General features: G+C 45.8%; 1 protein-coding gene across 1 annotated transcript; it reads left to right on the forward strand.

Annotated features, from left to right (window-relative positions):
• Nucleotides 1–127: 127 nt before the first annotated feature.
• Nucleotides 128–27,984, forward strand: lrrc9 (leucine rich repeat containing 9). The gene is made up of 33 exons (XM_061257964.1): nucleotides 128–278; nucleotides 783–878; nucleotides 970–1,188; nucleotides 1,557–1,697; nucleotides 1,919–1,982; nucleotides 2,253–2,323; nucleotides 3,086–3,268; nucleotides 3,576–3,731; nucleotides 4,240–4,448; nucleotides 5,245–5,376; nucleotides 5,524–5,703; nucleotides 7,631–7,745; nucleotides 7,847–7,979; nucleotides 8,336–8,452; nucleotides 8,579–8,703; nucleotides 9,262–9,459; nucleotides 10,196–10,315; nucleotides 12,296–12,487; nucleotides 13,067–13,192; nucleotides 13,661–13,801; nucleotides 14,071–14,248; nucleotides 14,968–15,188; nucleotides 15,532–15,654; nucleotides 16,002–16,132; nucleotides 16,638–16,746; nucleotides 16,929–17,068; nucleotides 17,993–18,129; nucleotides 18,616–18,833; nucleotides 20,518–20,586; nucleotides 21,476–21,601; nucleotides 25,640–25,808; nucleotides 26,642–26,822; nucleotides 27,812–27,984. Exons 2-33 carry the CDS (start codon nucleotides 822–824, stop codon nucleotides 27,843–27,845), a joined length of 4,515 nt encoding a protein of 1,504 aa, XP_061113948.1. The 5' UTR covers nucleotides 128–278; nucleotides 783–821; the 3' UTR covers nucleotides 27,846–27,984.

Here is a 27,984-nt window from a genome sequence, read left to right on the forward strand (position 1 = left end):
TGTTGCCCGTTAACTCGCATATTTATGTGAACAGCACTTGTGTGGAAGTTCCGTAGCGTCCTCTTGTGGCTGTTTGCAATATACGTAGACAAATCGACGAATCAGAAGAAAAACCAAGATGGCTCCCGAGCAACGGGACGCAGACTTCCCTAGAAACGGATAGTTAACTACATAAACACTGCAGAAAATATGCTGTAGCTAGCTCGTTAGCTAGCTTAATAGCTAGCTATGTAAGCTACAATCCCTTATGAAAATTAAATGACTTTCATTTTAAAAAGGTAAGTCGATAACATTACGCTTTCTGATACCAAATAATCCACAATTTACTGCTTTAAAACTAATAGCTACATTTGTTGCAAGAAATAAACAGCTAAGGCAATTTACCTAACTTATCTAACTTAGCTAACGCAGAGCAAATTTAATCGATAGCAATTTAACGTTTGCTAGCTAACTTAGTCTGCCAACGACTATATATATAACGTTATAGCTATTTTATTTACTTGCTAACTATTGGCAAGTTCATACTAATTTTGATAATTAAGTTAATAATAATTACCCAATTAATTGTTGGGTAATTTATCTCGCTATAATTAAGCTTATTAAAGGGATATAGGTTAAGGATAGGAGTGGGACAATAAATAAAGTTATCAGTAGCTAGCTAAGGTGAGACGAGGTGAGAGTAAGTTACCCAACATTCAACACAGCCGGTCAAAACATGCAACAATATACTTGCGCTTCACATCCTTTCCCTTTGAAGATTATGTGTCTGATGTAACTTACAGGAACTCCGTGTCATAAGTAAATGTCACCTGAAAGAAATCATGACACTGAGTGAAAAGCAAAAACCTAGCGGTGATGAAGAAGTCATCAAGGAATTGGTAAGATGTCAAAGCTTTTACTAGTGATGGTCAGTCATTTCTGACAATATATATGTGATGCTGAATACAGAATTGCTCTACTCCTGAACAGTGCATTAGCAACGGTATATCCTATGAGAAGGTGTCCCAAGATGGAAGCGACATCAGGTCTCTGGAGATGTTCTTCTCTGGGTATCCACGGATGGTGGGACTCTCCCTGTTCCCCAGGCTAACCGAGCTGATAGTAGTGGGCCAGAGTGTGAGCCACATACAGGGCCTGGAGTTTTGCCCTCTGCTGCAGGAGCTGTGGGTAGTGGAATGCCAGCTGACAGTGAGTGTGGTCTTCTGGTTTATTTGACTGCCGTGAGTGAGTTGGATGGATGAATGTTTGATGTATGATACTCCCCAGGTGTTGTGCAAGAGGATTAGTATAAATATGTGAAGTAGGGACAGAATTATTGCAATATTCAATGTCTCAGTTGTGATGTGCTTTGCTCATCTCAGTTGATAACCTCTCTACTGATTCTGACAGACCTTAAAGGTAGAGTTCTTTTACCTCACCATGGCTATCTGTATATGAACGCAGTTATTGTTATCAGCAGTGGTTCATTTCACAGTTGTATCCATTGTGAGCATGTGCCAAAGCTCTATTTCCAAAACATGGCTCATATTTAAGCTAGCTTTGTGTTTGTATTGCAGAAGATTTCGGGGCTCCAAACTTGCAGTCAGTTACAGAAGCTTTTCATCTATGACAATAAGATCAGTAAGATTGAAAACCTGGAGATGCTGGATTGCCTGCAGGTCTTATGGCTCAACAGCAACTGCATTACTCTCATTGAGGTGAGCATATTTTACAGTCACTTTCATCAATATTTTGATTTATAGAGTATAATAACCACAGTGGGTACTGCAGATCGTATGTACAGTACAATTTTGATCAATGTTCCTAGCACAGAAAAGTGCTTTGTTAACAGTTTTATTTTTGCTTCTCATACACAGCTATAAAAATGAATGCAGTAAATGTTCAAGTGTTTTTTTTTTTTTTTCTTTACCATGCATAGGGGCTGGATACTCTCCAAAATCTGCAAGAGCTGAACCTTGCTGACAATGCTATTGAAAGAATTGGTGAGTTCATAAATCCAAAAGCATTCTCTTTTTTGTGGTACAGTCTACTTATGCATGGTTTGTAATTAAATTCATTGTATGCAAGATGAATTCATTTTAGACTTAATTACCGGCATGATGTACAGAATAAATAGGAGTGGCTGTCAATATTGCTGCAAGCAAATCTTTTTAATGGATGTATTGGCCACATTTAATGAAGCCATTTGCTGATTTTTCACATTACTTCCTTCGTGTAACTTGAAGAATCACATTTTTAAAATTATTTTACAGGACACAGTCTTGATTGTAACTCTGGGCTTGAAAATCTTAATTTATCAGGAAATAAAATCAGCTCCTTTAAGGTATGTATGAACCAACATTTATCAAATTTCTGATCAACTGTGCATGGCTGAAATGGCCTAAATGAGCTGTTATCCCTTGCAAATATGTGTATTTGGTTTGTTTTTCCAAGAAGCTGTTTACTTTTGATTATTATTATTTTTTCTTTGATCTGAACCCAAAATGAAAATCAATTGCCATGCTACTTGTTTTTTTGATTGCATGATTGGTTGTCATGCAAAGAATACCAAAATGATGCTTCTCTTAAAGGATCTTATAGCAATCATTCTGTCCTTTCGGGAGGGTGACTGTCTGAAGCCATTTCGAAAAAATCTGTTAAATTTGGTAGCATTTCAATTCCAGTGAGGCTCTGCTTTTTCATTCAATGTCATCATCACAATGTAACACATCTTTCAGCTTTAAGAAAAACACTGCAATTTTTTCAAACAATACAAAAGCAATTTGCACATTGTGGAGTAGGCTAAATGCATTTCAGTCAAATTCACATGCCTTGCCTTGTCCTCTGCACAAATAATGGACTTGGAGGGTTTTTTGTGCATGTTTAGGAGTGTATTGTAGGCTATATTGTGCATCTTATAAATCAATGTCCCCAAGCACAGCACAATAGATGAATAGAGTTTATTGTGAAATGGTATGTATGTTCGTCCTCTCTTTTTGAAGTGTACAGCAGTCCTGTTGCGTCAAGATGCTCTGTCAAAAATAAATGTACAGTCATACGAAGTACAGCAAGTCTGCCATGAAAGTGAGCAATCTGTGTGTTACAGGAGCTAACTCACCTGGCACGTCTTCCCAACCTGAAGTCACTGGGGCTGCAGGACCCCCAGTCGGTCCCCAACCCTGTGTGCCTGCTGTGTAACTACTCCACACACGTGCTCTACCACATGCCCGGCCTGCGGAGGCTGGACAACTACGACGTATCCAACCGGCAGATAAAAGACGCGGCAGAGGTGAGGGCTGACGGCAGTCCGCGCGGATCGGCTGATGGCGATTAGCTTTCCTGTGAAGATTTACTTTAATGGGAGCACCAGGGTTGTTCAGCTCTTAAACAGAACGTTCTACACTTCTAGTCTCAGGGGCCACACTTCCAGTCCCAGGGGTCATTATTTTTAATCAGTCAGATTTCTGGAATTCATCTTTAGTTTGAAGGGTTAGCCTGTGTTATTAATCCTATATCTTCAGTCCCACAGTCCAATCCCGTATTGAGGCGTGCATGTGATGTTGTGATGCTTTCTAAGTGATGGGCCTCTTTTCCAGTCCACTGTGATGAAGAAGATGATGTATTACAACATGCGGGTGAAGTCAGTGCAGAGACAGCTGGCGAAGGCACAAGCCAAGCTGCTGGAGCACAAGAAGAAACTCCTGAAGCTGCCAGAGGAGAGCCTGCGGACTCTCAGCTACGCCCTCAAACACGTGCGTGCAGCGCCAAGTCACTTCCTCCTCACTGCAGCTCCTTCCAGAGGTGGAAAGTTTAGATTCAGAAAGGAAATAAATTCCTCCCCAGTATCTCACTGGATTTGCTCATTTGATAGCCAGGAGGTGGAAATAATTAGTGAAATTAGCTGGCTGAGTTCATGGGTGGAAGAAACATTCCCCAACACATTCTAACCTCTTGACTTTCCACCTATTATCCTTTCCTAGTTTGTTTCTGCTGTGCTTCTCGGCTGATATTTCAAATATGCCACCTTTTCCCCACATAAAAAAAGGAATCATTGGACTTACTTAATAAAATTACGGCCAATGGTTGCACACAATATAATGAAGCATGCAGTATGTGGCTTCAACTAAGCACTTCATCAGTTGATATCACATACAGTATACTTAATAATATTGCGTGCAACCACTGTCCATAATTCTATTAAGTAAATCCAAAAGTGAATTTTTTTTTTTTTTTGAAATGATGACTCTGTTTGACGGACAGCTGGAGTGCGAGCTGGTGGAGGTGCAGGCATCGAACAAGAAGTCTGCACGCAGCTGGGAGGATGGCCCTCCCTCTCCGGTCGAGGGGGCAATCGAAAGCGGCTTCGCGCCCGATGACATCACCAGGGACTCCAGGCTGGATTACAAACTCCACTGCAAACTGGGGGCCGTGAAGGAGAGGCTGAGAGCGTGGATGAAGAGGCTGGAGGAGTGAGTGAGCCCCCGCCAATCAGGGCCGCGGAGAAGGCATAGAGACGAACCCTGAGACAACAATCATCCTTATTAAACATTCATGAACATGCTCAGTCTAGAGACGCTGAATGCCACAGCCCTCTCAACACTTAGCTTTGTTTATGAATCCAAAGTACATTTATCGCCTAATCTTCAAAATAACAGACAGAAACAAGAAAAGAAATTTTTTTCCGAAATAACTAATGGATTGTCTCGGTGTATAGCACTATACGCATTAATATTTCTTCGGTTTCTATAGAGCATTCATAGACATTCTGTAGAAGCTGTCCGGAGTTCTGGATTGCCATTACAGACGGTCCATCAACAAAAGCACCTTTTATTTGAATTCATGCTTCACCTTCTTGGCAAGGACACTGAAAGCATTTCTTTTTTTGTCTGTGAGGTCCTCTCCAGCGTCGGGGTTGGGGCCCTTTGTTGACTTGAAATAACAGATTGTTGGTTTGTGCAGAAGAAGAAAAGCGATAAAAGAACTAAACATAAAATAATGGGGACTGTGACTCGATAACAGAGCCCAGTCAGCGAGTTCTTTCTACTACCACAATTCATCAACAGAATGAATGTGATTGCCTTGTTTGTCATTGGTTTATGTTCCTACATTTTCTTTTCATCATGAAGCTACTCTCCCAAGGTATTTTAAAGGGCGGTATATAATAGTTAATTGGTTAAATGCCTGGCTTGCCCTGCTTTGCACTAGTTTCCTGTGTAAACATGTGTTGAGCTGTTGTGGAGCTGTTTGAGTGCTTCTGTCATGCAGGATTGAGACCCATCACCAGCGGAGCCTGGCCTTGGCCACAGAGAGGAAGGAGCTGATGGTGCACTTCCTGTTACTGGAGCTGGAGACGGTGGGGAACATCCGCTTCGAGGAGGGCAGCCCCTCGGACCCCTGGTACCCGCCCTGACTCGCACCACACTCCACGACTGCGCCTCAATCAATAGAGCAGGCTCTAGCGGGGCTGGTCAATCCGGTCTGACCTCACTGTGCGAGGGGTCGGCTCCTTACGCTCACACCTTCCACCCACGCTCCCCCCTCCAGGTTCAGCTCCTGCTACGACCTGCTCCTGTCGCGCTTCTGCGTCTGGGACTTCGGCGGGCACGGCGTCACCGGGATCAAGATCAACGGCATCATCCGCATCCACAACCGAGCCCTGCGGCTGCGCTTCGAGGACAAGCTGCTCGCCCTGCTGACGGGCGAGGAGTCCGCCGCGTTCTCCCAGTGCGTGCTCGCTCTTTGACTTTGAGGCAGCTGCTGCCTGTGGGGAGCATCCCGCCATACAAGAGTACGACCCAGTCACCGCAACCCTGTCCACATGGCTTATACTTCCTGAAACAATGACTGCACCAAAAACGATCCATTTCTTTGCAAATTAAGAATCAATTAAGAAAATTACCCTTACACCGCCAAGTGACAAGGGCTAGCAGAAAGGTTTCACAGTGTAGCAGTTAAAAAGGAAACGCAAGAATTTTGAATGCAGGCGGGGTTTGCAGTGATTGGATCATACTCTTAAGGCCTGATCAATGCTGAGGACAGTTAGAAATCCCTGCCAAGGCTAGCTAGACTGGCGAAACCAGTGCAGTTAGGCTTAGATACTGGAGACCTTCACAATCAGCGGAAGTTGCTGTAGGTGGTTAGAGTGTGCCAGAGCTCTTGTGTGCACTGTTTTCCCTGACAGGTGTGAGCTAATCCTGGCTCCCTTTGAGAAGCTGTGCAGAGCAGACCACAGTGTCATCAGCCTGCTGCTACAAAATGAGCCATTAGCCTGTCCCCTGCAGTCTCTGAACTGAGCCTTCATAGAGCGGGGAGTTTTGGAAGGATTTTCAAAATAGGAGCCCTCATTAGAGAGAACTGCTTCTTCCAAATGTCTACTTCAGGCTTACATAACTACTGTAGCTTGGCCATAATTGGCTAACATTATTATATCAGTATAGGAGGCTTGTTATAGGTCTCTGGATAGATTTAGAAAATTGTGCTGAAAGTAATTTCAGTTAATTTATCTGTTGCCGCTGGACAAATCTTTTGTTAAGGTGTTCTCGGAGTACTAGGGATAACCGTTGGAATCAAACTGAAATGTGTAAAGACAGCATAGCATTCATTATTCTCTGTTTGAATGGCGCAAGTTCAATGACGCTGGGCAGGAGAGGTGAAAATGCAGTAAGCATTTTGAGTTCCTTAGGCAGGAGAGTGACTGTTTCCATTAAAAACTAACAGACAGACAGTATATGGATAAGAGAGATGGCATATGAATAATTTGAATGGAAGGTTAAGTGAACCATCTTGCAATTTCTGTGTGTCAAACAAACTAATGGAAATATTATCTATATTTTCTCTGACCGAGTGGCTTGCTGCAGGAAGTGTAGTCAGTCATGAATTATAGAATGTGTTAAAAGCTTCAGGCTTATCATTATTCTTTCATAGCCTGCTAAATCACCAGTGGGCTACGGGTGCACTTTCACAGTGAGAGTGGTTATCAGATGCTTAATTCAACATGGTTTAATTCCTTTCATGTGGGCGAAGCTTCTGAATCTGAATCTGAATCTGAATGAACCCATTTGAATGTATCAACGTAAGCAATATAGTAGATCTCATCTCATGGTGTTGGTGACCCTGAAAGGTGACAAGTCATCAAGACTGTAAAGTTATTAAAATAATATTAGCTGGAGGATGAGACATTTTGGAGTTAACTTTGAAATGTCCACAAAGCACAGTAGTGATTATGTTCAACATTATGCTTTCAGTAACTGTTCCATTATACACAGACAGAAAGGCCTCGGATACAATTAAGGGTCAACTCACGTGCCAGTCAAGCAGTGGTCAATGTGTTCAGCCAGCTCTCGCAACGCCAAAATTATATAATATTCCAGCATTTAGAAAATTGCCCAACTGCTTCCTGTCCATCATAAAAAGCTCTCAGCCCATAACCAGATGTCAGCTATCCATTCCCTGTGGATATACCCGTTTCCATGCCAATGAATCGCTTGAAAAGCACAATGTTTTTTCAGTTCCAGAGAAAACGAATAACATTTTTAGAATTCAGTGCCACGACCTGAGCGGTAGCTATAGCAGATGATGTAAATAATACCTCTGTGTTTGTAGTGTTTGAGTGCTCCTCTGATTGTGCCCTTCCTGCCTCATGTCTGCACAGAAACTACAAACGCTGCCTGGAGTACCTGTTCTTCGTGTACGACCCGGAACACTCCGACGGCAACGAGTTCGTCCGCGTTCCCGAGGACGGGTTCAAATCGGCGGACGAGTACAAGGTGCACGGGCGGGCGGGAGCGCGAGGGCGTTTTATACCGAAGGTGCTTTGGCCACAGTGTGGACTCTATGTGTGTGTGTGTGTGTGTGTGTGTGTCTGCAGGCTCTGGGGAGAGAGAGGGCCGTGCCGCTGTCCAACAGCCTGAGTGTGTGTGAGAAGCTCAGGATGGAGTACACACTGAAGCAGTTCCGAGCTCGGGGGGGACACACTGCAGACTCCCTGCCTTTCAGACACGGTGTGCGCTCCTCCCCACACTGTCAGAGGAGGCCATGTCTCCCCTATTAAAAATACTGGGTTTATATTTACATATATACTAAATTATATATTACAATTCTAGGTAATATAGATATATCATTGCACACACTTGTAGTAATGAAATAATATTGTAGTGTATTACATTTGTAACTGTCTCATTGTAATGTTTTACATATTTATATTGTACCAGATACATTTCTAATATAAATCCATACTATGTTACATCACACACTATGTACACATAACCATAGGAGTTGGTCACTTTCGATGGGGTCCTTAGCTATAGTGTGGTAGTCGTGTTAGGGCGTCTTGAGATCATGTCCCTGTCTTTTCCAGGCCGGATCCTAGTGGCCAAGGTGTTTCTGGGGCGCAGCACGGCAGCACGGGACGGGGTGGAAGTGGACCCCGCGAAGTACTCCAAAGTGCACTCCATCTTCCGCAGCAGCAAGTCAGGTGCGGGGGGGCGGGGCTTAAAGTCTGTCGCAGACATCAGTGGCTGTCGCTATGCTGACTCAGCAGCAGGTGAAGCCAATCATCTCTCTCCTCTGTGTCTGTCTCTGTGTCTGTATCTGGGTGTAGAAAGGCTCTGCTCCGCTAAACGCCACAGCAGCTGTGAGTGCAGTCTGCACCAGTGCCAGTGGTACGTCTTCGACCACGAGCTCGTTCTGCCGGAGTACCTCATCGACTTCGACTACGTCACTCAGGTGCGCCCCGTCACTTTGCTACACTGCAAAAACAAAACAAAAAAAGTCAGTCTCAACTAGCATTTTAGTCTAATATTCAGACTTAAAAGCTTATTTATATTACTTCTTTGTTAAAAAAGACATTTGGCAATGAGAGTTTGACTTATTCCAATGCTGCTGCTGTTCCCTTGTTAAGCCACCAGTAACTATTTTCTAATAAAAGATTTTAAGTCTCGTAACAAGACTAAAACACTGGTTAGGACAGACTTTTTTGCAGTGTTTGTCTGCATTTAGATTCTTACCAGGGCAGAACAAATGGAAATTGAATACTTGGGGCTTGATTTGCTAAGACCTTGAGCATGTGAAAAACCTTTTAGCACACGCAAAACTAATACAACCAATGTTTGGTGCAAAACAAATGCCATGGCCAATCATTGGTCATGTTATTGGTTTTACTTGTTAAAGGCACATGTTAAAGGTGTTAGTGAATCAAGCCCTGGATCTCTTGTGCCTGAAGGAATGAATCTTGCGTTATGTTGACACACGTGTTTTCTGTTCCTGTTGCATGACGGTGAGCAGGACAGGTACCAGTTTGGGTACCCAGAGAACAAGCCCTCCAGTGGTGTGGAGGATTTGGCCCAGTACTCCAAGGCCCTCAGCCTGGACCAGGAGGCCCTGGGCATGGACCCAGTCCTCAAGCCCAGGCTCAGGGTGCCCTGCCTGGATGAGAAGACCATGCTGGCAGTGGCCCGGGCCAACGTGCTGAGCCAGATCACCGTAAGAGCTCCGAAAATCTCTCACCTTTTAAGCCTCTGTCCGTTAGCATATGTGCATGTGTACAGTATTACTGCAAGTTACTGCAAACTCTTTCAGCCCATACCGAGACATTGTTCATGCACACTGCAAAAAAAGTCTGTCTTAATAAGTGATTTATTAAGTCTTTATAAAGTCTTCTTCTTTTTCAAGTAGAAAATATTTATTTCCTCATTGGCAAATCTTGAAATGTGTCAAGCTGTCTCACCTCACTTGCTATATTATTCTTATTTAGCAAAAAAGTAATGCTAATTAGATTCTAAATATAAGACAAATGTAAAATACTTCGGACTTATTTTTTGGTTTTTGCTGTCTGCTACCGAGTCTTTAGATTAGATGAGGGTTTGCATGGGAAGCAGTATGAAGTTGTGGTTTGTGGATCAATGGGCACCTGTGGATTCATACGTGCTTTTGACTTTGGAAGTGAAAATATGTATAAGCGGGTTATTCCATGGGTATAGAAGGTATAAATAGTAAGAACTATAATTAAATCACCCTAGGTAAGAGAATGTGTTTCACAAGCCGGTAGAATGGCGCAGTGGTTTACGGTAAATGGTTGGAATTTTTATAGCACCTTTATCCAGAGCGCTGTACAATTGATGCTTCTTATTCACCCACCCATTCAGCGTTTAATTTGCGTGAGCGGCTTCTCTATCGCCTGTGAGCCGCTGACATGGCCCCTCGTTCCTCTCGGTCTCAGGTCCTTAATCTCCATGGCAACAGCCTGAGCAAGCTGAAGGAGATCTCGCGCCTCACAGCCCTGCGGCAGCTGACCGTCAGCTTCAACGAGCTCACACATCTGGACGACATCTCGCATATGGTGAGGAGCGGTGACCTCCGTCCTTCTTCTGCCCGTCTCTCCCCTTCACCCCTGCCCCTTCATTACAGGCTTTGTCTCACACACACACTCAGGTGTCTCCATCGAACCCGACTGCTTTGTCTCACACACACACTCAGGTGTCTCCATCGAACCCGACTGCTTTTTCTCCTGCACAGCAGTTGGCACACAGATTGCTTAGATAATCTGTCCTCTGGCAGTGGTAAATTATTTAGCATTAAAAAGATGCTGTTCGGATCCGTGGTGGCGCAACAGGCTAAGATGCAGCGGACTTGCGGTTGTAGTTTGTTGCAGCTGCACACCCAGGACCTCTGGTCAATTCCCGGTTCAATTCCCGGTCCTGCCAAAAGCCAAGTTTTAATTGGCTCACTGCTTCAGGGACTTGGCAGGGTTAGCGGATCGCCACAACAGCACCCTGGGTACCTCGGAATCACTGTCATGAGCATGAGACGAGATGGCTTGAAAAAGGCGTGTCGCTCTCCTTCGGGCCGCTGAGGGACGGGGTGTGGGCGGTGTATCCCGCAGCTAACTTAGCTAAAATTGTTATGTACGGTGAAGAGGACCCAGACGCAGACCACAGGACAATCCAAAAAATCGAAGTTTAATGTTCAGTGGTCAAAAGCCAAGAGATCCAGTACAAAGCCAAGAACGAAAAGCAAAAGAATAGTCGAAAAAACAAGCGAGAGGTCAAAATCCAGGAAATCACAGGGCGAAGGTACAAAAGGGCAAAAACAAACTCATAGTCAAAAAATACAAGACAACATGTCGAAAAAACCAGAAGATCAGATGAGCAAACAAAACAAGAGGACAAGGCAGGTACGGAAGTCAAGGCAAAGGGGTGTCTATCAAGAATCTCTATAATAAGGCTTACACACAATCGGCACTTACTAAGATCAACGTTCTGACAAAGAAGCATACTGAGACTGAGGTTTAAATACAAGAGGGAAGGTGACAATCTAGGCGGGGCAGAGGAAAAGGTGGGCTAAACAAATAGACAACAGGTGGGGAAACATAATAGGGTAATAACATAATAACGGGAGGGAGACGAAAACACGGACTGGATGCACGAAACAAAACATGTAAAACATACGGCTCCGGATTAGGGAGTAGACATTTGCATAGTTTGAAGACGTAGTGATAGTTAGAGACAGGTGCGAACACTTCGCTGAAACTAAACGAGTAATCAGGGATAGCATAGGGAGGCGGAGTTACAGAACAGTGCAGAAATACTAAGAGATAGCGTTAGTGAGTTAGTTACGTGAATATTTCTAAACTACCCAATAAAAGTGATTGTTAGTTAGTTAGTTCGACAGACAGTAAGTGTATTAATCGGTACTGTACAAAACCTAGATTAGTAGTAGTTAGTAAGAATCGTGCTTTACAACATTTAACTACCAAGAAAGAGCAGGAAGTAAGAATCGCGAGTTTTAGAAAAAATGTTGAAAACCCAAAAACTACCGTAACCACCCGAATAGTGGGACACACAGACAGGGGAGTGACTAGACTGGTAAACATTCAGACACAGACATAACAGGGAAGGACAATGGAGAACTGTAATGGGAAACATAAACCAGGTAACTAAGAAAAGTGAATAATAAACAAGACTAAACATGAAAACATACAGAACAAATACAGAAACAAAAAATTGGATGAGATGGGGTACAATTGGCTACCAAATTGGGAGAAAAAGGGAAAAATCTGAAATATATATTATTATTTTTTATAGCTGCTGTTCACAGACATTGTGCTGATAGAGCTGCTTCTTGTGAGGGAAAAAAAAAATTCTCTGCAAAATATGGAATGCCAGTAATTAAGTATAGACTTTCAGATTTAATTATTTGTCGGGGAAATGTATTCATCGTATATTCTGTATTAAGGCATATTAACCATCAACTCACCCTCTTGTAGAAGGTTTGACACATTTAGTGACTTTTGCGGTATCCCTGGGTTTGTGTCGTTCAGCCCAACCTGGAGTTTGTGGACGCGAGCTACAACCGCATCGTGACCCTGGAGGGCCTGCGGGGCCTGGGCCGGCTCAAGCAGCTGGACCTGCGCTGGAACCAGCTCACTCGCCCCCGAGAGGACACCTGCGTGCTGCGCAAACACGCCCCCTCTCTGCTGCGCCTCCACCTCTGCCACAATCCCTGGCACAAGGTCAGAGGTCACTCAGTATATGTCCCCACCTCATAATCCAACACAATCCCTGGCACAAGGTCAGAGGTCACGCCAAATATGTCCCCACCTCATAATCCAACACAATCACTGGCACAAGGTCAGAGGTCATACAGAATATGTCCTCACCTCAAAATCCAACACAATCCCTGGCACAATGTCAGAGGTCACGCCGAATATGTCCCCACCTCAAAATCCAACACAATCACTTGAAGTTAGGCTGAATATGTTGCCACACTACACCGCCTCAAAATCCAACACAATCGCTTGCACAAGGTCAGAGGTCACGTTGGATATGTCCCCACACTACACCACCTCAAAACTACACCAGTCCATCTAAAAATATATCTTATTGGCAAAAGTAAAAAAAGAAAAAAAAACACACGGCTGATCTTACAATGGGCCACATTTCACAACACTCTTTACTTTCAGACACCTCAGACAAGATGGTGTTGTAAATTATCTTCCTCTTCTTCAAGGCACAATAAAGTATTCCACCACACATGCTCACAGGCACGTACACACACACAGACTCTCCCTGGTCCCTGCCTCCCTTTTCAGCCCGGGACTGTGCGGAGCACGGTGCTGGGCCGTCTGAAGACCCTCACACACCTGGACGACCAGCTGGTGACTGAGGAGGAGGCTGCTGCTGCTGTTCAGCTAGCTGCTGACTCCAGGATTAACCAGGTCAGAGACCAGCCTGCACACAGAGAGGAGGAACTACCACCCTGCATTTCTGCATTAGAAAACTATAGTAATAACCACTGAGTCTTTGAGGTTCACCGCATGTTTTATCACCTGATAATTACCCAGGACACCCTGTACCTACTAATACAGGGCTGCCCAACCCTGTTCCTGGAGATCTTCCATCGTGTAAGTTTTCATGCCAACCCTAACAAAGTGCCGCTCATCCAACAGTTGGCGTGCTCTTTGAGCTGCTAATTACATAGTAGCCAGATTAGGGTTGAAATGAAAACCTACAGGACAGATCTCCAGGAACAGGGTTGTGGCGGCCCTGTACTAAAAGGTTCTTATGCATTACACATGATCATGCGTCCTTCTGGCAGCTTGGGAACGTTTTGTTCACCTGTCTTGTGAAGGACGATGTAATGAAAGGCTTATAATATGATAAGGTCATCTGCTAACGGCCCACAGGCCGCCCTGTTGGCCCACTCTCGGACCAACCGGGACCAGCCCCGCGGCCTCAGCCTTCTCTCTGCAGCCCAGCTCCTGACCCAGCTCAGCCCAAACCCCTGGGACCCCAGCGGCCAGCTGCAGCCAGGCTGGACCACCAAGGTGAGCCTCAGTCCCCGTCTGGTTGCCTGTGTGGAAAACTGCCTTTGCAGTGTCCAGCCATGGTTTGGCTGTGTTGGTCATGGTTTAAACCGGTTTAGCACTGTTATTCGTCATTGTAACAGGCTATGAATTTAGCAACCAACTAGCGCAAGCTCTGTTATTTATCATTAGAACAGGCTAATCATTTAGCGACCAATTAGCACAGGCTCTGCTACTGAGTTTGATTTGAAAAATGCCTGACCGCCTCTCACTGTGAGTCTCTGGATTAGATCACTGCCCTCAACCTGGATGGTCAGAGGCTCTCTCGGCTCACCAACCTGGACAAACTGGTCAACCTGCGCTGGGCGTCGTTCAATGACAATGACATCGTCAGGGTGGATGGGCTGGACAACTGCCAGCATCTGGAGGAGCTGTCCCTGAACAACAACTACATCTCCAAAATGGAAGGTCAGACACAGTGCTTCTAAGGGCACACTCAGTATCAGAACCATATGGGTGGCAGTGTGGTGTAAAGTGTGGGCTTGTAACATAAAGGGTGCAGGTTCGATTCCCAGACAGTACACTGCTATTGTACCCTTGGGCAAGGTACTTAACCTGAAATGCTTCAGTGAATATCAGCCTGTATAAATGCGTTTGCTATGAATGTTGAAATTCGCTCTGGGTAAGCATGTCTGCTAAATGCGTGTATTGTAATGTAACACTGCAAAAAACTAAAAAATAAGTTAGTCAATATTAACAATTATGTTAGATACATTTTTTAATCATTTTTTTCTATTTAGATTTAAAATCTTATTTCTATTACTTTTTTGCTGGGATGAAAGATTTGCCAATGAGGTGAGAAAATTGAAAACTTTTAAGCAAGCAAATTTTTTCTACTTGAGAGAAAAAAAAGGATGTTACCTTCAGTTACTTCTCAGTTACTAAGGCTAAAACAGTTGTTAAGACAGACTTGTGAATCTAATTTGCCCGGTAGATTTTCTTCACAAGTGCTCAGGTACATGTTGTTCTCTCTTGGTGCCAGAACAGCAAAACGACGAGACTGCTGATTATTGTGTTTGGAATGCAAGTGTCCTTCAGACATTATCTATCTATCATGCTTCTGTGAAGGTAAGGAACAGAACGATGTCACAGTGAGTGACAAGCGGAGATGGCCCCTCTGTTCCCAGGTGTGTCCAAACTGCTGCGTCTGATCCGGCTGAGCATGGATGGGAACCAGCTGAGCTCCCTGGACGGGGATGTCCTGGACGGGCTGCCCAACCTCCACTTCCTGTCTTTGGAGAACAACGACATCAGCTCCCTGACCGGCATCCAGCGCGCACGCTCCCTCCTCGAGTTCTACATCGGCAACAACAACATCTCCACCACCAGGGACGTCTATCACCTGAAGGTCAGTCCCGCCATCCACACCCTATCCCATCAGAGCACACCATCTCCCCTCATCCACACCATCTCCACTCATCCTCACAATCTCCACTCTTCCACACCATCTCCCCTCATCCACACCATCTCCACTCATCCTCACCCTCAAAACGAAGCATGATTTTAGTTGCTTGGTTCAAACCCAAACAAGTTCAAAACAAGCTTAGACAACCTGAAAATCACTGAGATTCTTGAAACAGCCACTTTCTGTGGGATATGGAATTTGTAATTAACACTTCAGATTGAAATTTGGTTGGAGAAATGTATTTTTGACATGGAGTATGGACATCAAAGCAAGCTTTTCTCTTCAGAGCCTGACAAACCTCATCATTCTGGACCTATATGGGAATCCTCTGGTGGAACAGCAGGAAAATTACAGAATATATGTGGTGTTCCACCTGCCCTCCCTCAAGGCTTTGGATGGAGTTGCAGTGGTGAGTGTCTGTTTTCTTATATTACGGTTGTATCAATATTAAATGAATGGCCATAAAGGATTGCTGGTGCTGATCACCAAACAGAGGGAGAAGAACAGTATCATTTCCTCTCCTTTGTCCAGTGGTGCAAGTGATCTGGCTATTTACCCTTCCAAGTGTAAGATCACAAATATGTGATTACATCTGATTATGTTCTTATCTGAGCGGTCTAATTCTGATGTAATGCAATGTATTTCTAGTACACTGACTTAGACTTAGAATTTTTGGAAAAAACATTCCAAAGATCCTGCTCTTTAAAGGATTGACAGATAGCGTGCAGAATGAGGTGCCCTGTGCCGTTTTTAAAGGAGACGTCAGAGTGCGAGAACGCCAAGGATGCGTTTGGAGGGAGGCTGACCCTAGACATGGTGACAGAGAAGCTGGGACACTCAGACTACTCACACATCTCCCAGCTGGACCTGCAGGCCTCCTCTATCAGGTGCTTAATAGACCACTGCCTTCATTTCACTTCTCATGACATCAGGCAGAGATAAGCAACTCTGTCCTCCAAGGCTGGGAACTGCTGGCTTTCCACCCTCCCTTTACCTGGGAGTCAGGTGTGAATACCGACCAATCAGTGGCACTAATTACCTGGGAGAAAAGAGAACCAGGGCTGGATTTGGATTTGAGGGCCGAAGTTGATGATCCCTGACATAAGGTACTGTATATCCAATTCTGTCAGGGCAGAAAGGACAAAAAATACATAGAACTGGAGCAAAAGATGAGAAATACTTTGATGCTGTAGAGAATGAAAGATTATAAAATGTTCGACAGAAACATGTTTATGCTGGTATAACGCAGTGTAGGCCAGTGAGGCAGGGTTTTGGTTGGCTAGCAGTGGACCGGGTGCCTCCAGTGTGCCTACACCAGCTCACGGCCCTCCAATGCAGTGGCTGCACAGCTCACAGCTCATCAGATGTCTGCTGCATCATGTGTCCCTGCAGGACAGTGGACCTGAGCCCTGGAGATCTGTTCAACAGTCTACAGCATGTCAACCTTGAGCGGAACAACCTCACCTCCTTCAGTGGCCTTGTCTTCTTACCCAAAGTCAAGGTGTGCAACGGGCCAGCAGCCTCAGCCCTGTCTCCTTTATCTTATACCAGAACATACAACAGCATGGGGCTTTTCCACTGTGAATGTAACACAGCATGTCCTGGCTTGCAATACCAATAGCAGTTAACAGGTTCTTCACTGACCACATAAATGAACACACATTTCCCCTGCTTCCTGCCCAGGTGCTGTATTTGAATCACAACCACATTGAGTCCATCCTGCCCAGACAGAAGGCCCAGGCCCACCTGACCAGCAGACAGATCCTGTACCATAAGGTCACCTCCAGTGGCTATGGGCAACAGGCCATATCCAAAGGCAGCAGGTACTGGGTGAAGCAAAAAGCAAAGCTGAAAATGTTACCTTTTATCTGCAGTCTATCTTTAGGGTTCAATCCCTCTACAGTTATGTTGGATGTGGTTATTATGTCTGCTCTGTGTAAATAGTTACCGCACTGAAAGCCCGGGACAGTATTCATCATTGTCGACTGGCTTGAGAAATAGGATCTGAGCCGCCTCTGAAGTTGAGTGGATTCAGTCGCCAGGGACTCCTCTAGTTAATCCGTGGTCTGCGTCTGATCGGTGTCTGCTGTCTGTGCAGCTCAGCTGAGTGACAGGCAGTGGTTGCCTAGCTATATGCACCTCAGTGGTTGCCCTTGTGTGTGCAGCCATTGTGAAATGCCAGACGATGTTGCAGTAATGCCAAAACATACAGCAATACAGTTCTCTACTCTTAGCGGAATAGATCATTACCGCAATATAGCAGCCTGTTCCAGCATTTTGCTTGAATATTTTCTTAAATAGATGGCTGTTTACTTCTAGACACTTATAGTAGTCTTTACACCATGTAATAGTAATTTTCATTTTGAAAGAAGTTACATTCATCAGAGAACCCTTCGCTTGTCTGCATTCCAAATGTATGGAGGACATTGCAGGGATATATCGTTAGGTTAGAAAAAAAAAGTCACGGATAAAAGACGGTGTGAACAGAACAGGTCTACGCATTTGAATATCGGGTCATGTATGCAGTGTATTGGTTGTGAGAGTCGTTGCTGCTGACATCCACCGAGGGGCAGGATGACTCCACTTATGCATGCGCGGATGTGGACTGGCGCAGAACAGACGGAGGTCCCTGAGGTCGGCTCTTTTGTGAGTCAGCCTGTGATTGCTCGGGCACACCTGCGAGTGTCGCTGAATGGGCAGGTGAAGGGGCCGCTTGTTAATGCGCCTGTCGCTCATTGTCATCTCAGGGATGCGGGTCCAGGAGATAGCCTGGAGCCACTAATGACCACCCTAGAGGTGCTGCATTTGAACCACAATGGCATCTCCAACCTGGCCAATCTGCAGCTCAGCAGGCTCCCCAATCTCAAGGCACTCTTCCTCCAAGGTAACAGTGCCCAGTCTGATACCCCAATTGTACTGTAGAAAGAAATCAAACAAAGAACTGAGCAAATGTCACACAGGAAAACCGTACATAACATTTATACATTGCTAATTTCCTTCCTATAAGCTGTTGTTGGTATTGTGCTCCAGAGCAGGAAAGCAATAAACCTCAGGTCAGACTGACTATAGTCACTTGGTCCACAATTAAGCTTCCCTGTAAACGTCATTCAAGTCTGAAGGCAGTTCAGAACAGTTTTCAAAGGGAACAATCACACTAAAAATGTCACAATAAACTAAAATAAAATGCCTGTGAAACCCTGGAATGGTATTATGTGAGCGACAAACAGGAATAAACAGGAAAACAGCCCCTGCATATTTACTGTAGGCGGGCGCCAGCAGAAAGTGCTGCGGGAGAGAACAGGGTTTGCAGAGTGACGGACAGCCGTCTGTCAGCCTCGGAGCTGATTGGCCAACGGTCCTCTCCTCACAGCCAATGAGATCACGCAGGTGGATGGTCTGGAGGGGCTGCTGCACCTGCGAGAGCTGGTCCTGGACCGCAACCGCATCAGGGCCCTGGGGGAGAGCTCGTTCATGGGGCAGGGCCTCCTGCTGGAGCTGCGCATGGCGGAGAACCGCCTGCGAGACCTCAGCCACCTGCAGCCGCTCACCCAGCTGCGCAGACTCTACCTGGGAGTCAACAAGCTGCAGGTACGCCCTGTGATCCACCTGTACCTGCACATCCACCTGTAACTGCACACATCCACCTGCACCTGCACACATCCACCTGTACCTGCACATCCACCTGTACCTGCACACATCCACCTGTAACTGCACACATCCACCTGTAACTGCTTGCATCTACCTGCACACATCCACCTGTACCTGCACACATCCACCTGTTTCTGCACATCCACCTGTACCTGCACACATCCACCTGTACCTGCGCACATCCACCTGTACCTGCACACATCCACCTGTACCTGCACACATCCACCTGTTTCTGCACATCCACCTGTACCTGCACACATCCACCTGCACACATCCACCTGTAACTGCTTGCATCTACCTGCACACATCCACCTGTTTCTGCACATCCACCTGTACCTGCACACATCCACCTGTACCTGCACACATCCACCTGTACCTGCACACATCCACCTGCACACATCCACCTGTAACTGCACACATCCACCTGTAACTGCTTGCATCTACCTGCACACATCCACCTGTTTCTGCACATCCACCTGTACCTGCACACATCCACCTGTACCTGCACACATCCACCTGCACACATCCACCTGTAACTGCTTGCATCCACCTGCACCTGCACACATCCACCTGTATCTGCACGCAGCCACCTGTAACTGCACACATCGACCTGTAACTGCACGCTCAACTGCAGTGTGAAAAGTGACTGTCTTAACACGCTTTTTAGTCTTGGAGTAAGACTTAAGATCTTAAGTTAAACCTTCAAGTCTTATTAGCAATATTTTTGTCTTATTTAGCAAAAAAGTCTCAAAAGTCTTTTTTGTTTTTTGCAGTGTAGTAGGTGTTTAGGCTGATATACTGAAAAAGTGTTGTAGTCTTGTAATGAGAGAAAATCATATTTATTTCTCCAAAGTAGAAAACATTATTAAATATGAATTCATGATTGCAGCCAAGCAATAATTAAAGGCTACATATTTAGAAAATCATTTTGTAAATTAACAGTATCTCATGAAGATGACTGAAATAATGTGCTCAACCATAGTGAAATTTTGTGTTTTAAGTTTGTCTCACAGGTGAAAATTTCTTATCCCAAATTATGAATTGAGTCAAACTATCTCACCTCATTGGCAATATTTTTGCCTTATTTAGCAGAAAGTGATATAAATATGTAGACTAAATAGAAATATAAAAAATATAAAATGCTTGCTGAGATTTACTTATTTTTTGGTTGTTGCAGTGTAAAAGCATATTTTCATGTGCAGGTTTTTTGTTGTGTTGTGCTTGGCACACTGTAGTGAATGAATACATTGTATTCTGTAAAAAAATGTTTTACTCCGATTGAAGGTTAGAGTGAAATGTTAGGAGAGGGTATGTGAAAATCAAGGGAAATGCAGTGAGATCTCAGGTCATATCTTGAGGTCAACTCAGTTCTGAGTTGAATGCTACAGTTTTGATGATTTATTTTTTTCTTTGTCATGATGCAATGTTATTTTCTATGTAGTGGGGGATGTTGTCAAAAAGGTTGAGAATCACAGATATAGACCACTGCAAGATGAAGGAAAATAATAACGTAAATGTGCGATGCCACGTCCAAATGTAGCTACATTTTTGGATTGTGCCACCAGTTGAAAAAGCCCTGGTGACAGGCTTTAGGGCATCTCTCCATCTGCTTTTCCTTCCACAGGACCTCTCTGAGATTGAAAAGCTGGAGATGCTGCCCTCTCTCATTGAGCTGTCCATCGTGGGGAACCCTGTGAGTATTCTGTTCAGCCGCACCAAGCACGGCTTCCATCTGGCAGGCTTGGGAATGTAGGCCTACGTTAGGGCCTCCCTGTTTATACAATCCAGAGAAGGTCTTCGACTAGCATACCAGTTAGCTAAGGGGTCAGCACCAGCATACCTGCAGAAAATGATCAGACGCTACCTGGCGCCTCTCCCTCTTTTCACTTGCACTTCCTGGTCACCAATGAGTGGTGGAATGACCTTCCCGTGTGCCATCTTCAGGCACAGACTGAAGACTCACCTCTTCAGGCTGCACCTCTCCCCACCCCTCCCTTCTTCTCTGTAATTCCTCATTTTCTTGGGCTGATTACCCATTACCCTCAGCTGTGCATACCCGTGGGTGAGGTCACAGCTGTGCACAGTCCTGAATGTGTCGGTACGCAGAGGGACAGCAGCGATAGAGTAGGGGTGCGTCCCAAAACTCAAAAAAACATATCCTCCACTCCTTTCCTCCTCCAATTTGAAAGCAGGATACATTTCTTTTCATTATTGGGATGTGATGCAGTCAAGGTACTTTCCTTCTGCCAGGGAGGACTGGAAGACAGCTGCTGCCTCCGACAATGCAAACAGCAGGTCTGCCCGTGGCTCCGCCCGTGGGTTCAGCTCAGCCAACCACTGATGATATGTACTTATCTCTTTGCAGGCAGTTTTACTTTTATGTATTTTTTAACAAATCTACCTGTAGCTATGTTACTAAGCTAGCTAGTTAACACAGCTGTTAGTTCACTAGTTCTATAACTGCCGCTGCCTTCCTGTCATCCCTGAGAGAAGGACAGTGCCTTGGGCATCATAACGCACCCTGGTTGTAGCCCTCTCTGCTGCTGAGTCTCTGAGGTGCAGTGACAGCCTGTGTCCCCTAGGTGGCGCGGCGCTCCCTGCACCGCTCGTCGGTGGTGCTGCGGCTCTCCAGGCTCCAGGTGCTGGACGGGATGCCTGTCACCCTGGAGGAGAGGACCAGGTCGGAGCTGACCTGCGCTGAGTCGCAGGTGGGCCATGACGGGAGCGCCACTTACACTCTACCCGTAGGCCAAGCATACACTCTATCCATAGGCCAAGCATACACTCTACCCATAGGCCAAACATACACTCTACCCGTAGGCCAAGCATACACTCTACCCATAGGCCAAACATACACTCTACCCGTAGGCCAAGCATACACTCTACCCATAGGCCAAGCATACACTCTACCCATAGGCCAAGCATACACTCTACCCATAGGCCAAGCATACACTCTACCCATAGGCCAAGCATACACTCTACCCATAGGCCAAGCATACACTCTACCCATAGGCCAAGCATACACTCTACCCATAGGCCAAGCATACACTCTACCCATAGGCCAAGCATACACTCTACCCATAGGCCAAGCATACACTCTACCCATAGGCCAAGCATACACTCTACCCATAGGCCAAACATACACTCTACCCGTAGGCCAAGCATACACTCTACCCATAGGCCAAGCATACACTCTACCCATAGGCCAAGCATACACTCTACCCGTAGGCCAAACATACACTCTACCCGTAGGCCAAGCATACACTCTACCCATAGGCCAAACATACACTCTACCCGTAGGCCAAGCATACACTCTACCCATAGGCCAAGAATACACTCTACCCATAGGCCAAACATACACTCTACCCGTAGGCCAAGCATACACTCTACCCGTAGGCCAAGCATACACTCTACCCGTAGGCCAAGCATACACTTTACCCGTAGGCCAAACATACACTCTACCCATAGGCCAAGCATACACTCTACCCATAGGCCAAACATACACTCTACCCGTAGGCCAAGCATACACTCTACCCATAGGCCAAGCATACACTCTACCCATAGGCCAGGCATACACTCTACCCATAGGCCAAGCATACACTCTACCCATAGGCCAAGCATACACTCTACCCATAGGCCAAGCATACACTCTACCCATAGGCCAAGCAGACACTCTACCCATATGCCAAGCATACACTCTACCCGTAGGCCAAGCATACACTTTACCCATAGGCCAAATATACACTCTACCCGTACTCTACCTGCAGACCAAGCATACACTCTACCTGTAGACCAAGCATACACTCTACCTGTAGGCCAAGCATACACTCTACCTGTAGGCCAAGCATACACTCTACCTGTAGACCAAGCATACACTACCTGTAGGCCAAGCATACACTCTACCTGTAGACCAAGCATACACTCTACCTGTAGACCAAGCATACACTCTACCCATAGGCCAATCATACACTCTACCCATAGGCCAAGCATACACTCTACCCATAGGCCAAGCATACACTCTACCCATAGGCCAAGCATACACTCTACCCGTAGGCCAAGCATACACTTTACCCATAGGCCAAGCATACACTCTACCCATAGGCCAAGCATACACTCTACCTGTAGACCAAGCATACACTCTACCCATAGGCCAAGAATACACTCTACCCATAGGCCAAACATACACTCTACCCGTAGGCCAAGCATACACTCTACCCATAGGCCAAGCATACACTCTACCCATAGGCCAAGCATACACTCTACCCATAGGCCAAGCATACACTCTACCCATAGGCCAAACATACACTCTACCCGTAGGCCAAGCATACACTCTACCCATAGGCCAAGAATACACTCTACCCATAGGCCAAACATACACTCTACCCGTAGGCCAAGCATACACTCTACCCGTAGGCCAAGCATACACTCTACCCGTAGGCCAAGCATACACTTTACCCGTAGGCCAAACATACACTCTACCCATAGGCCAAGCATACACTCTACCCATAGGCCAAACATACACTCTACCCGTAGGCCAAGCATACACTCTACCCATAGGCCAAGCATACACTCTACCCATAGGCCAGGCATACACTCTACCCATAGGCCAAGCATACACTCTACCCATAGGCCAAGCATACACTCTACCCATAGGCCAAGCATACACTCTACCCATAGGCCAAGCAGACACTCTACCCATATGCCAAGCATACACTCTACCCGTAGGCCAAGCATACACTTTACCCATAGGCCAAATATACACTCTACCCGTACTCTACCTGCAGACCAAGCATACACTCTACCTGTAGACCAAGCATACACTCTACCTGTAGGCCAAGCATACACTCTACCTGTAGGCCAAGCATACACTCTACCTGTAGACCAAGCATACACTACCTGTAGGCCAAGCATACACTCTACCTGTAGACCAAGCATACACTCTACCTGTAGACCAAGCATACACTCTACCCATAGGCCAATCATACACTCTACCCATAGGCCAAGCATACACTCTACCCATAGGCCAAGCATACACTCTACCCATAGGCCAAGCATACACTCTACCCGTAGGCCAAGCATACACTTTACCCATAGGCCAAGCATACACTCTACCCATAGGCCAAGCATACACTCTACCTGTAGACCAAGCATACACTCTACCTGTAGACCAAGCATACACTACCTGTAGGCCAAGCATACACTCTACCTGTAGGCCAAGCATACACTCTACCCATAGGCCAGGCACATTCACTCACTGTGAGAAAGCTGCTCACTGCTTACTCAGAATTGAAGATTTCAAAAATAATCACCAATTATTACATTTTTAACATTCTTAACAATTCTCATGTAATATATAATTGGATGTATAATATAATATAGTTTTCATAAAAACTAGATTGAAAGGGTATTGAAAGGTATTAAAAGATGGATCAAGCAATTGTGAGCAAGCCAAAGTCGAATTCCACTGAAATATTTGTGTTCGGCCCTGAGATCACAAATTCATCATGTATGAATATTTTACTCTACATATTTCCTAATCTCAGACATAATTATGAATTAATTCCAGAAACACTGTATCTGCCATGTCTTTAACTGGAGTTAAAGACATGGCAGACCTGGCCTGGAGTTTACCAGCAAATATTATTCCTGTATTTTCTTCAAAACCATTCTTCTGTTCTAACAAGACTGGATTCAAAAAAGTATTTATAAAACCCTATTAAGGACATATCATCCCAGCTTTAAAAAAAACATTAAATAAATGACAAACAAATAAAAAAACAAAAGCCCCCCACCTCTATACTGTGAATTGAGCTCTTGCTAACAGGAGACAGGCAGCCCATAATGCCATTCCCGCAGTGAATGAAGAACAGTAATGCTCTGCTTCATCACTGCCATTATATGAAATTGCCCGGCCCATAATGCACCCGTAGCGTTAGCCCTATTAGCCAGGTCAGCCGGGTGCTCTGTTCGGTAAGCGGATATAGGGCCGGGGAGGGCAGGGCAGATCTGCTCATTAAACGCCTTCGCCCTGGCCCAGGGAGCCCCCAGCTCTGTTTCTGTCATCATGTCAGCATTAAAGTGTCACTATTAATCCCTGATAGGTTGTGGCACTCGGAGGAAAGCTCCAGTGGGCTGCCCTTCTGTGCCGAGATCTGAGCGCTGCGTTGGGGTGATGCGATCCAGCGGGTTAATTAATGCGACCGCAGGTTCGGGGCGGCTGCTGTGCACTCCGGCGGCGGGGCAGCACCGTCAGTCAGCCTCCCCACGAGACCGCGAACCCTTCCCTCCCTTCAGCGGGAACGCGCAGGGCAGGCCCCCTGACCTCCCTTTAAAGTAGAGTCACTCCTGCGTTTGAAATCCACGACGGCAGAGGTCTGCCGGAGCTCCAGTTACTATGTTACAGAGGGGCGCTTTCCTTTGTGTAGCCGGCTGCCGGCCTCAGAAATTCAAAATGTCAAGGTCTTTCTTCCGCTCCAGTTATTGCCGAGAAGTCTATTGACTCCATCGTCGCGGAAAAAAAAGAAAAAAAATCTGTAGGCTTGGCAAATTATGAAACAAATGCGAAATATTTTTGTCCTTGGACGAGGCAGGAAAATATTTGCGCGGCTTCTCGTGTGTGCCTTCAGAGGAAGCAGATGTATTTAGCACTGAAATCCGTGTGGTGTAGCCCCGGATTCGCGTGGGATCAGAGGATTTGGTGTGATGTGCGTTTTCCTGACGCTCTCTCCTCTCGCTCTGTGGCGCAGTGCTGTGTGCCCGCTAGCGCCGCCCCGGAGGCCGCGCCCTGCGTGCTGCCCTTCATGCCCCGAGGCGTCCAGCCGCGCAGCACCGCCATCGCCCTGCCCAACCTGCTGGGCCAGGACGCGCTGCTGCCCTTCAGCCTGGAGGAGGTGCCGCTGAGCGACGCGCCCAAACGTCAGTCTCTCTCCTCCTTCTGGTTTCTGCTCTTCGCTCTGTGTGCAGAGACTGCCGAGTTTATATATGAACAGCACAGTCAACGACTGGGAGTAACAGCTGTGTTGCTCAACCCTCGGTTGAAAAAAGGGAGGGTGTAGTCGGCACAGCATTCCCCACCTCACTGGGACAATGTGGCCCTTCTGGTGGACCATCCTGTGGTCTACTTATGTGAAATATGCAGTCCTCCAGCTGTGTAGAAACACCTCACACTTCGCTGGTTAGAGTATGTTGACAGTCGCATTCCACATATTACCAGTAGAGGGCAGTATTTGTTGAAGCTTGAACTACCTAGGTGTGTATGTGTGTGGTTTTAGAGAATTTGCATAATCTCCGCTGGTCGACTTTGTAGCATATTGAGCATGTTGGAAGTTCTTATCGCCTATACAGGGTACATGTAGTGAAGCTGATTAGCTGATGAATGAATTACAGCTAAACCAGCCTTTGAGAATCTATAACATTACAATGAGACGTAAGCTGTATAAAATACCCTTAGCTTAAGCTTGTCCAGTGCAGTCGCTGTGCAGGTGGATTTTCTATTGCTTTGGAATGGAAATCTTCTGATCAGACTCCTGAAATCTTCTCAATGGATGCAAATCCTCTCAATAAGTTAAAAATAAGATTAAATGTCATATTTCATTTTGGGGGAAGATTCTATTTACATTGCAGGTCATCAGCTTAGACATTGATAGTAGTGATGAAAAATATACAGTGTAAACATCACAATTACATACAGTATCTTGTTTGTCGAGCTCACAACTGTGACCTGAAGTTTCTTTATTTCTCCCTCAAAGACAAAGCGAATGGCAAGCAGAAACAAAATGGCGGCCTCGTTCCCCCACAGTGCCGCAGTGGCCCACCCGAGGTGCCTTTCCGACAGCCCCGCGGAGCGATGACCCTGCCCACCACATGCCTGCTTCCCAACGGCCACAGGGTGGTCATCCCTTACCCCCACCCGCAAGAGGCCGACGGCAGGTGGGTCACAGTGTGTCAGACCGTAATGAACGCGGCCGTGTTCAGGGTGTTTTAGACACCTGTAAGAGCAGGACAGCAGGTAGGTCACACTATAACGGACCGTAATGAACGCGGTCGTGTTCAGGGTGTTTTAGACACCTGGAAGAGCAGGACAGCAGGTAGGTCACACTATAATGGACCGTAATGAACGCGGTCATGTTCAAGATGTTTCACAGCTATGTCTCAGTTTTAGGGTAAGGTGAACAGTGAAAATTTTAAATGTGGCCTTTTTCTATAATTACACCTTTTAAATATTAGATACACTCAGTGAGTCCTTTATTGGGTATTTATTCAACTTATTTTTAAGACTTATTAAGTCTCCTGCTGCTGTAGCCTATCCAAGTGCAGGTTTGACTTGTTCAGAGATGCTCTTCTGCATACCACTGTTGTAATGTGTGGTTATTTGCATTACTGTCACCTTCCTGTCAGCTTCAACCAGTGACCAGTGGCCGAACTTCTGCTCACTGGATGTTTTTTGTTGTTCACACCATTCTCTGCAAACTGTGCCTGAAAATCCGAGGAGATCAGCTGTTTCTGAGATACTCAAACCAACCTGTCCAGCACCAACAATCATTCCACAGTTAAAGTCACTTAGATCACATTTTCTCCCAATTCTGACATTTGGTCTGAAAAAACAGCTGAACCTCTTGACCATGTCTGCATGCTTGCATGCATTTAGTTGCTGCCACATGATTGGCTGATTTTAATGCTAAAATATTAGCATTAACAAACTGGTGTACAGGTTTACCTAACAGTCACACACAACAGGGTAAAGCGGCTTTTTAATGGCTTCTCACTCCCTGATTATCAATCCAGTTAAGTTTGGTTTTCCTGAAGCCATGAGCTAGATGCATATTTGAAGCAGTCCGTGTTTGTTTCTCACATTGCGCACACGTGTCGTAACAGCAGGGGGAGCTCTTTCAGACTCTCCTCTTCTTTTGTCTTTACAGATGCAAGAATGCTGCCAAACCACCACTAATGTAGCATGCTAACCACAGGGCTAGAACCAGAGTGAAGTCCGCTGGGAGAGGCTGGAGTTTGTGTGTTACACAGATCTGAGTGTCCACTCTATCCCTCTGTCAGGCTGTGGGGCCCCACTGTGGGCTGTTCCATATGAGCCATC

The sequence above is a fragment of the Conger conger genome, chromosome 1, assembly GCF_963514075.1.
Source record: "Conger conger chromosome 1, fConCon1.1, whole genome shotgun sequence".
Classification (NCBI taxonomy): Eukaryota; Metazoa; Chordata; class Actinopteri; order Anguilliformes; family Congridae; genus Conger; species Conger conger.

Excerpts from the sequence above, each read along its gene's own strand:
- lrrc9 (XM_061257964.1), top strand. The coding sequence starts at position 822 with ATGACACTGAGTGAAAAGCAAAAACCTAGCGGTGATGAAGAAGTCATC. Across the intron at positions 9,460-10,195 it reads ACGTGCTGAGCCAGATCACC|GTCCTTAATCTCCATGGCAA; the intron begins GTAAGAGCTCCG and ends TCTCGGTCTCAG. Across the intron at positions 10,316-12,295 it reads TGGACGACATCTCGCATATG|CCCAACCTGGAGTTTGTGGA; the intron begins GTGAGGAGCGGT and ends TGTGTCGTTCAG.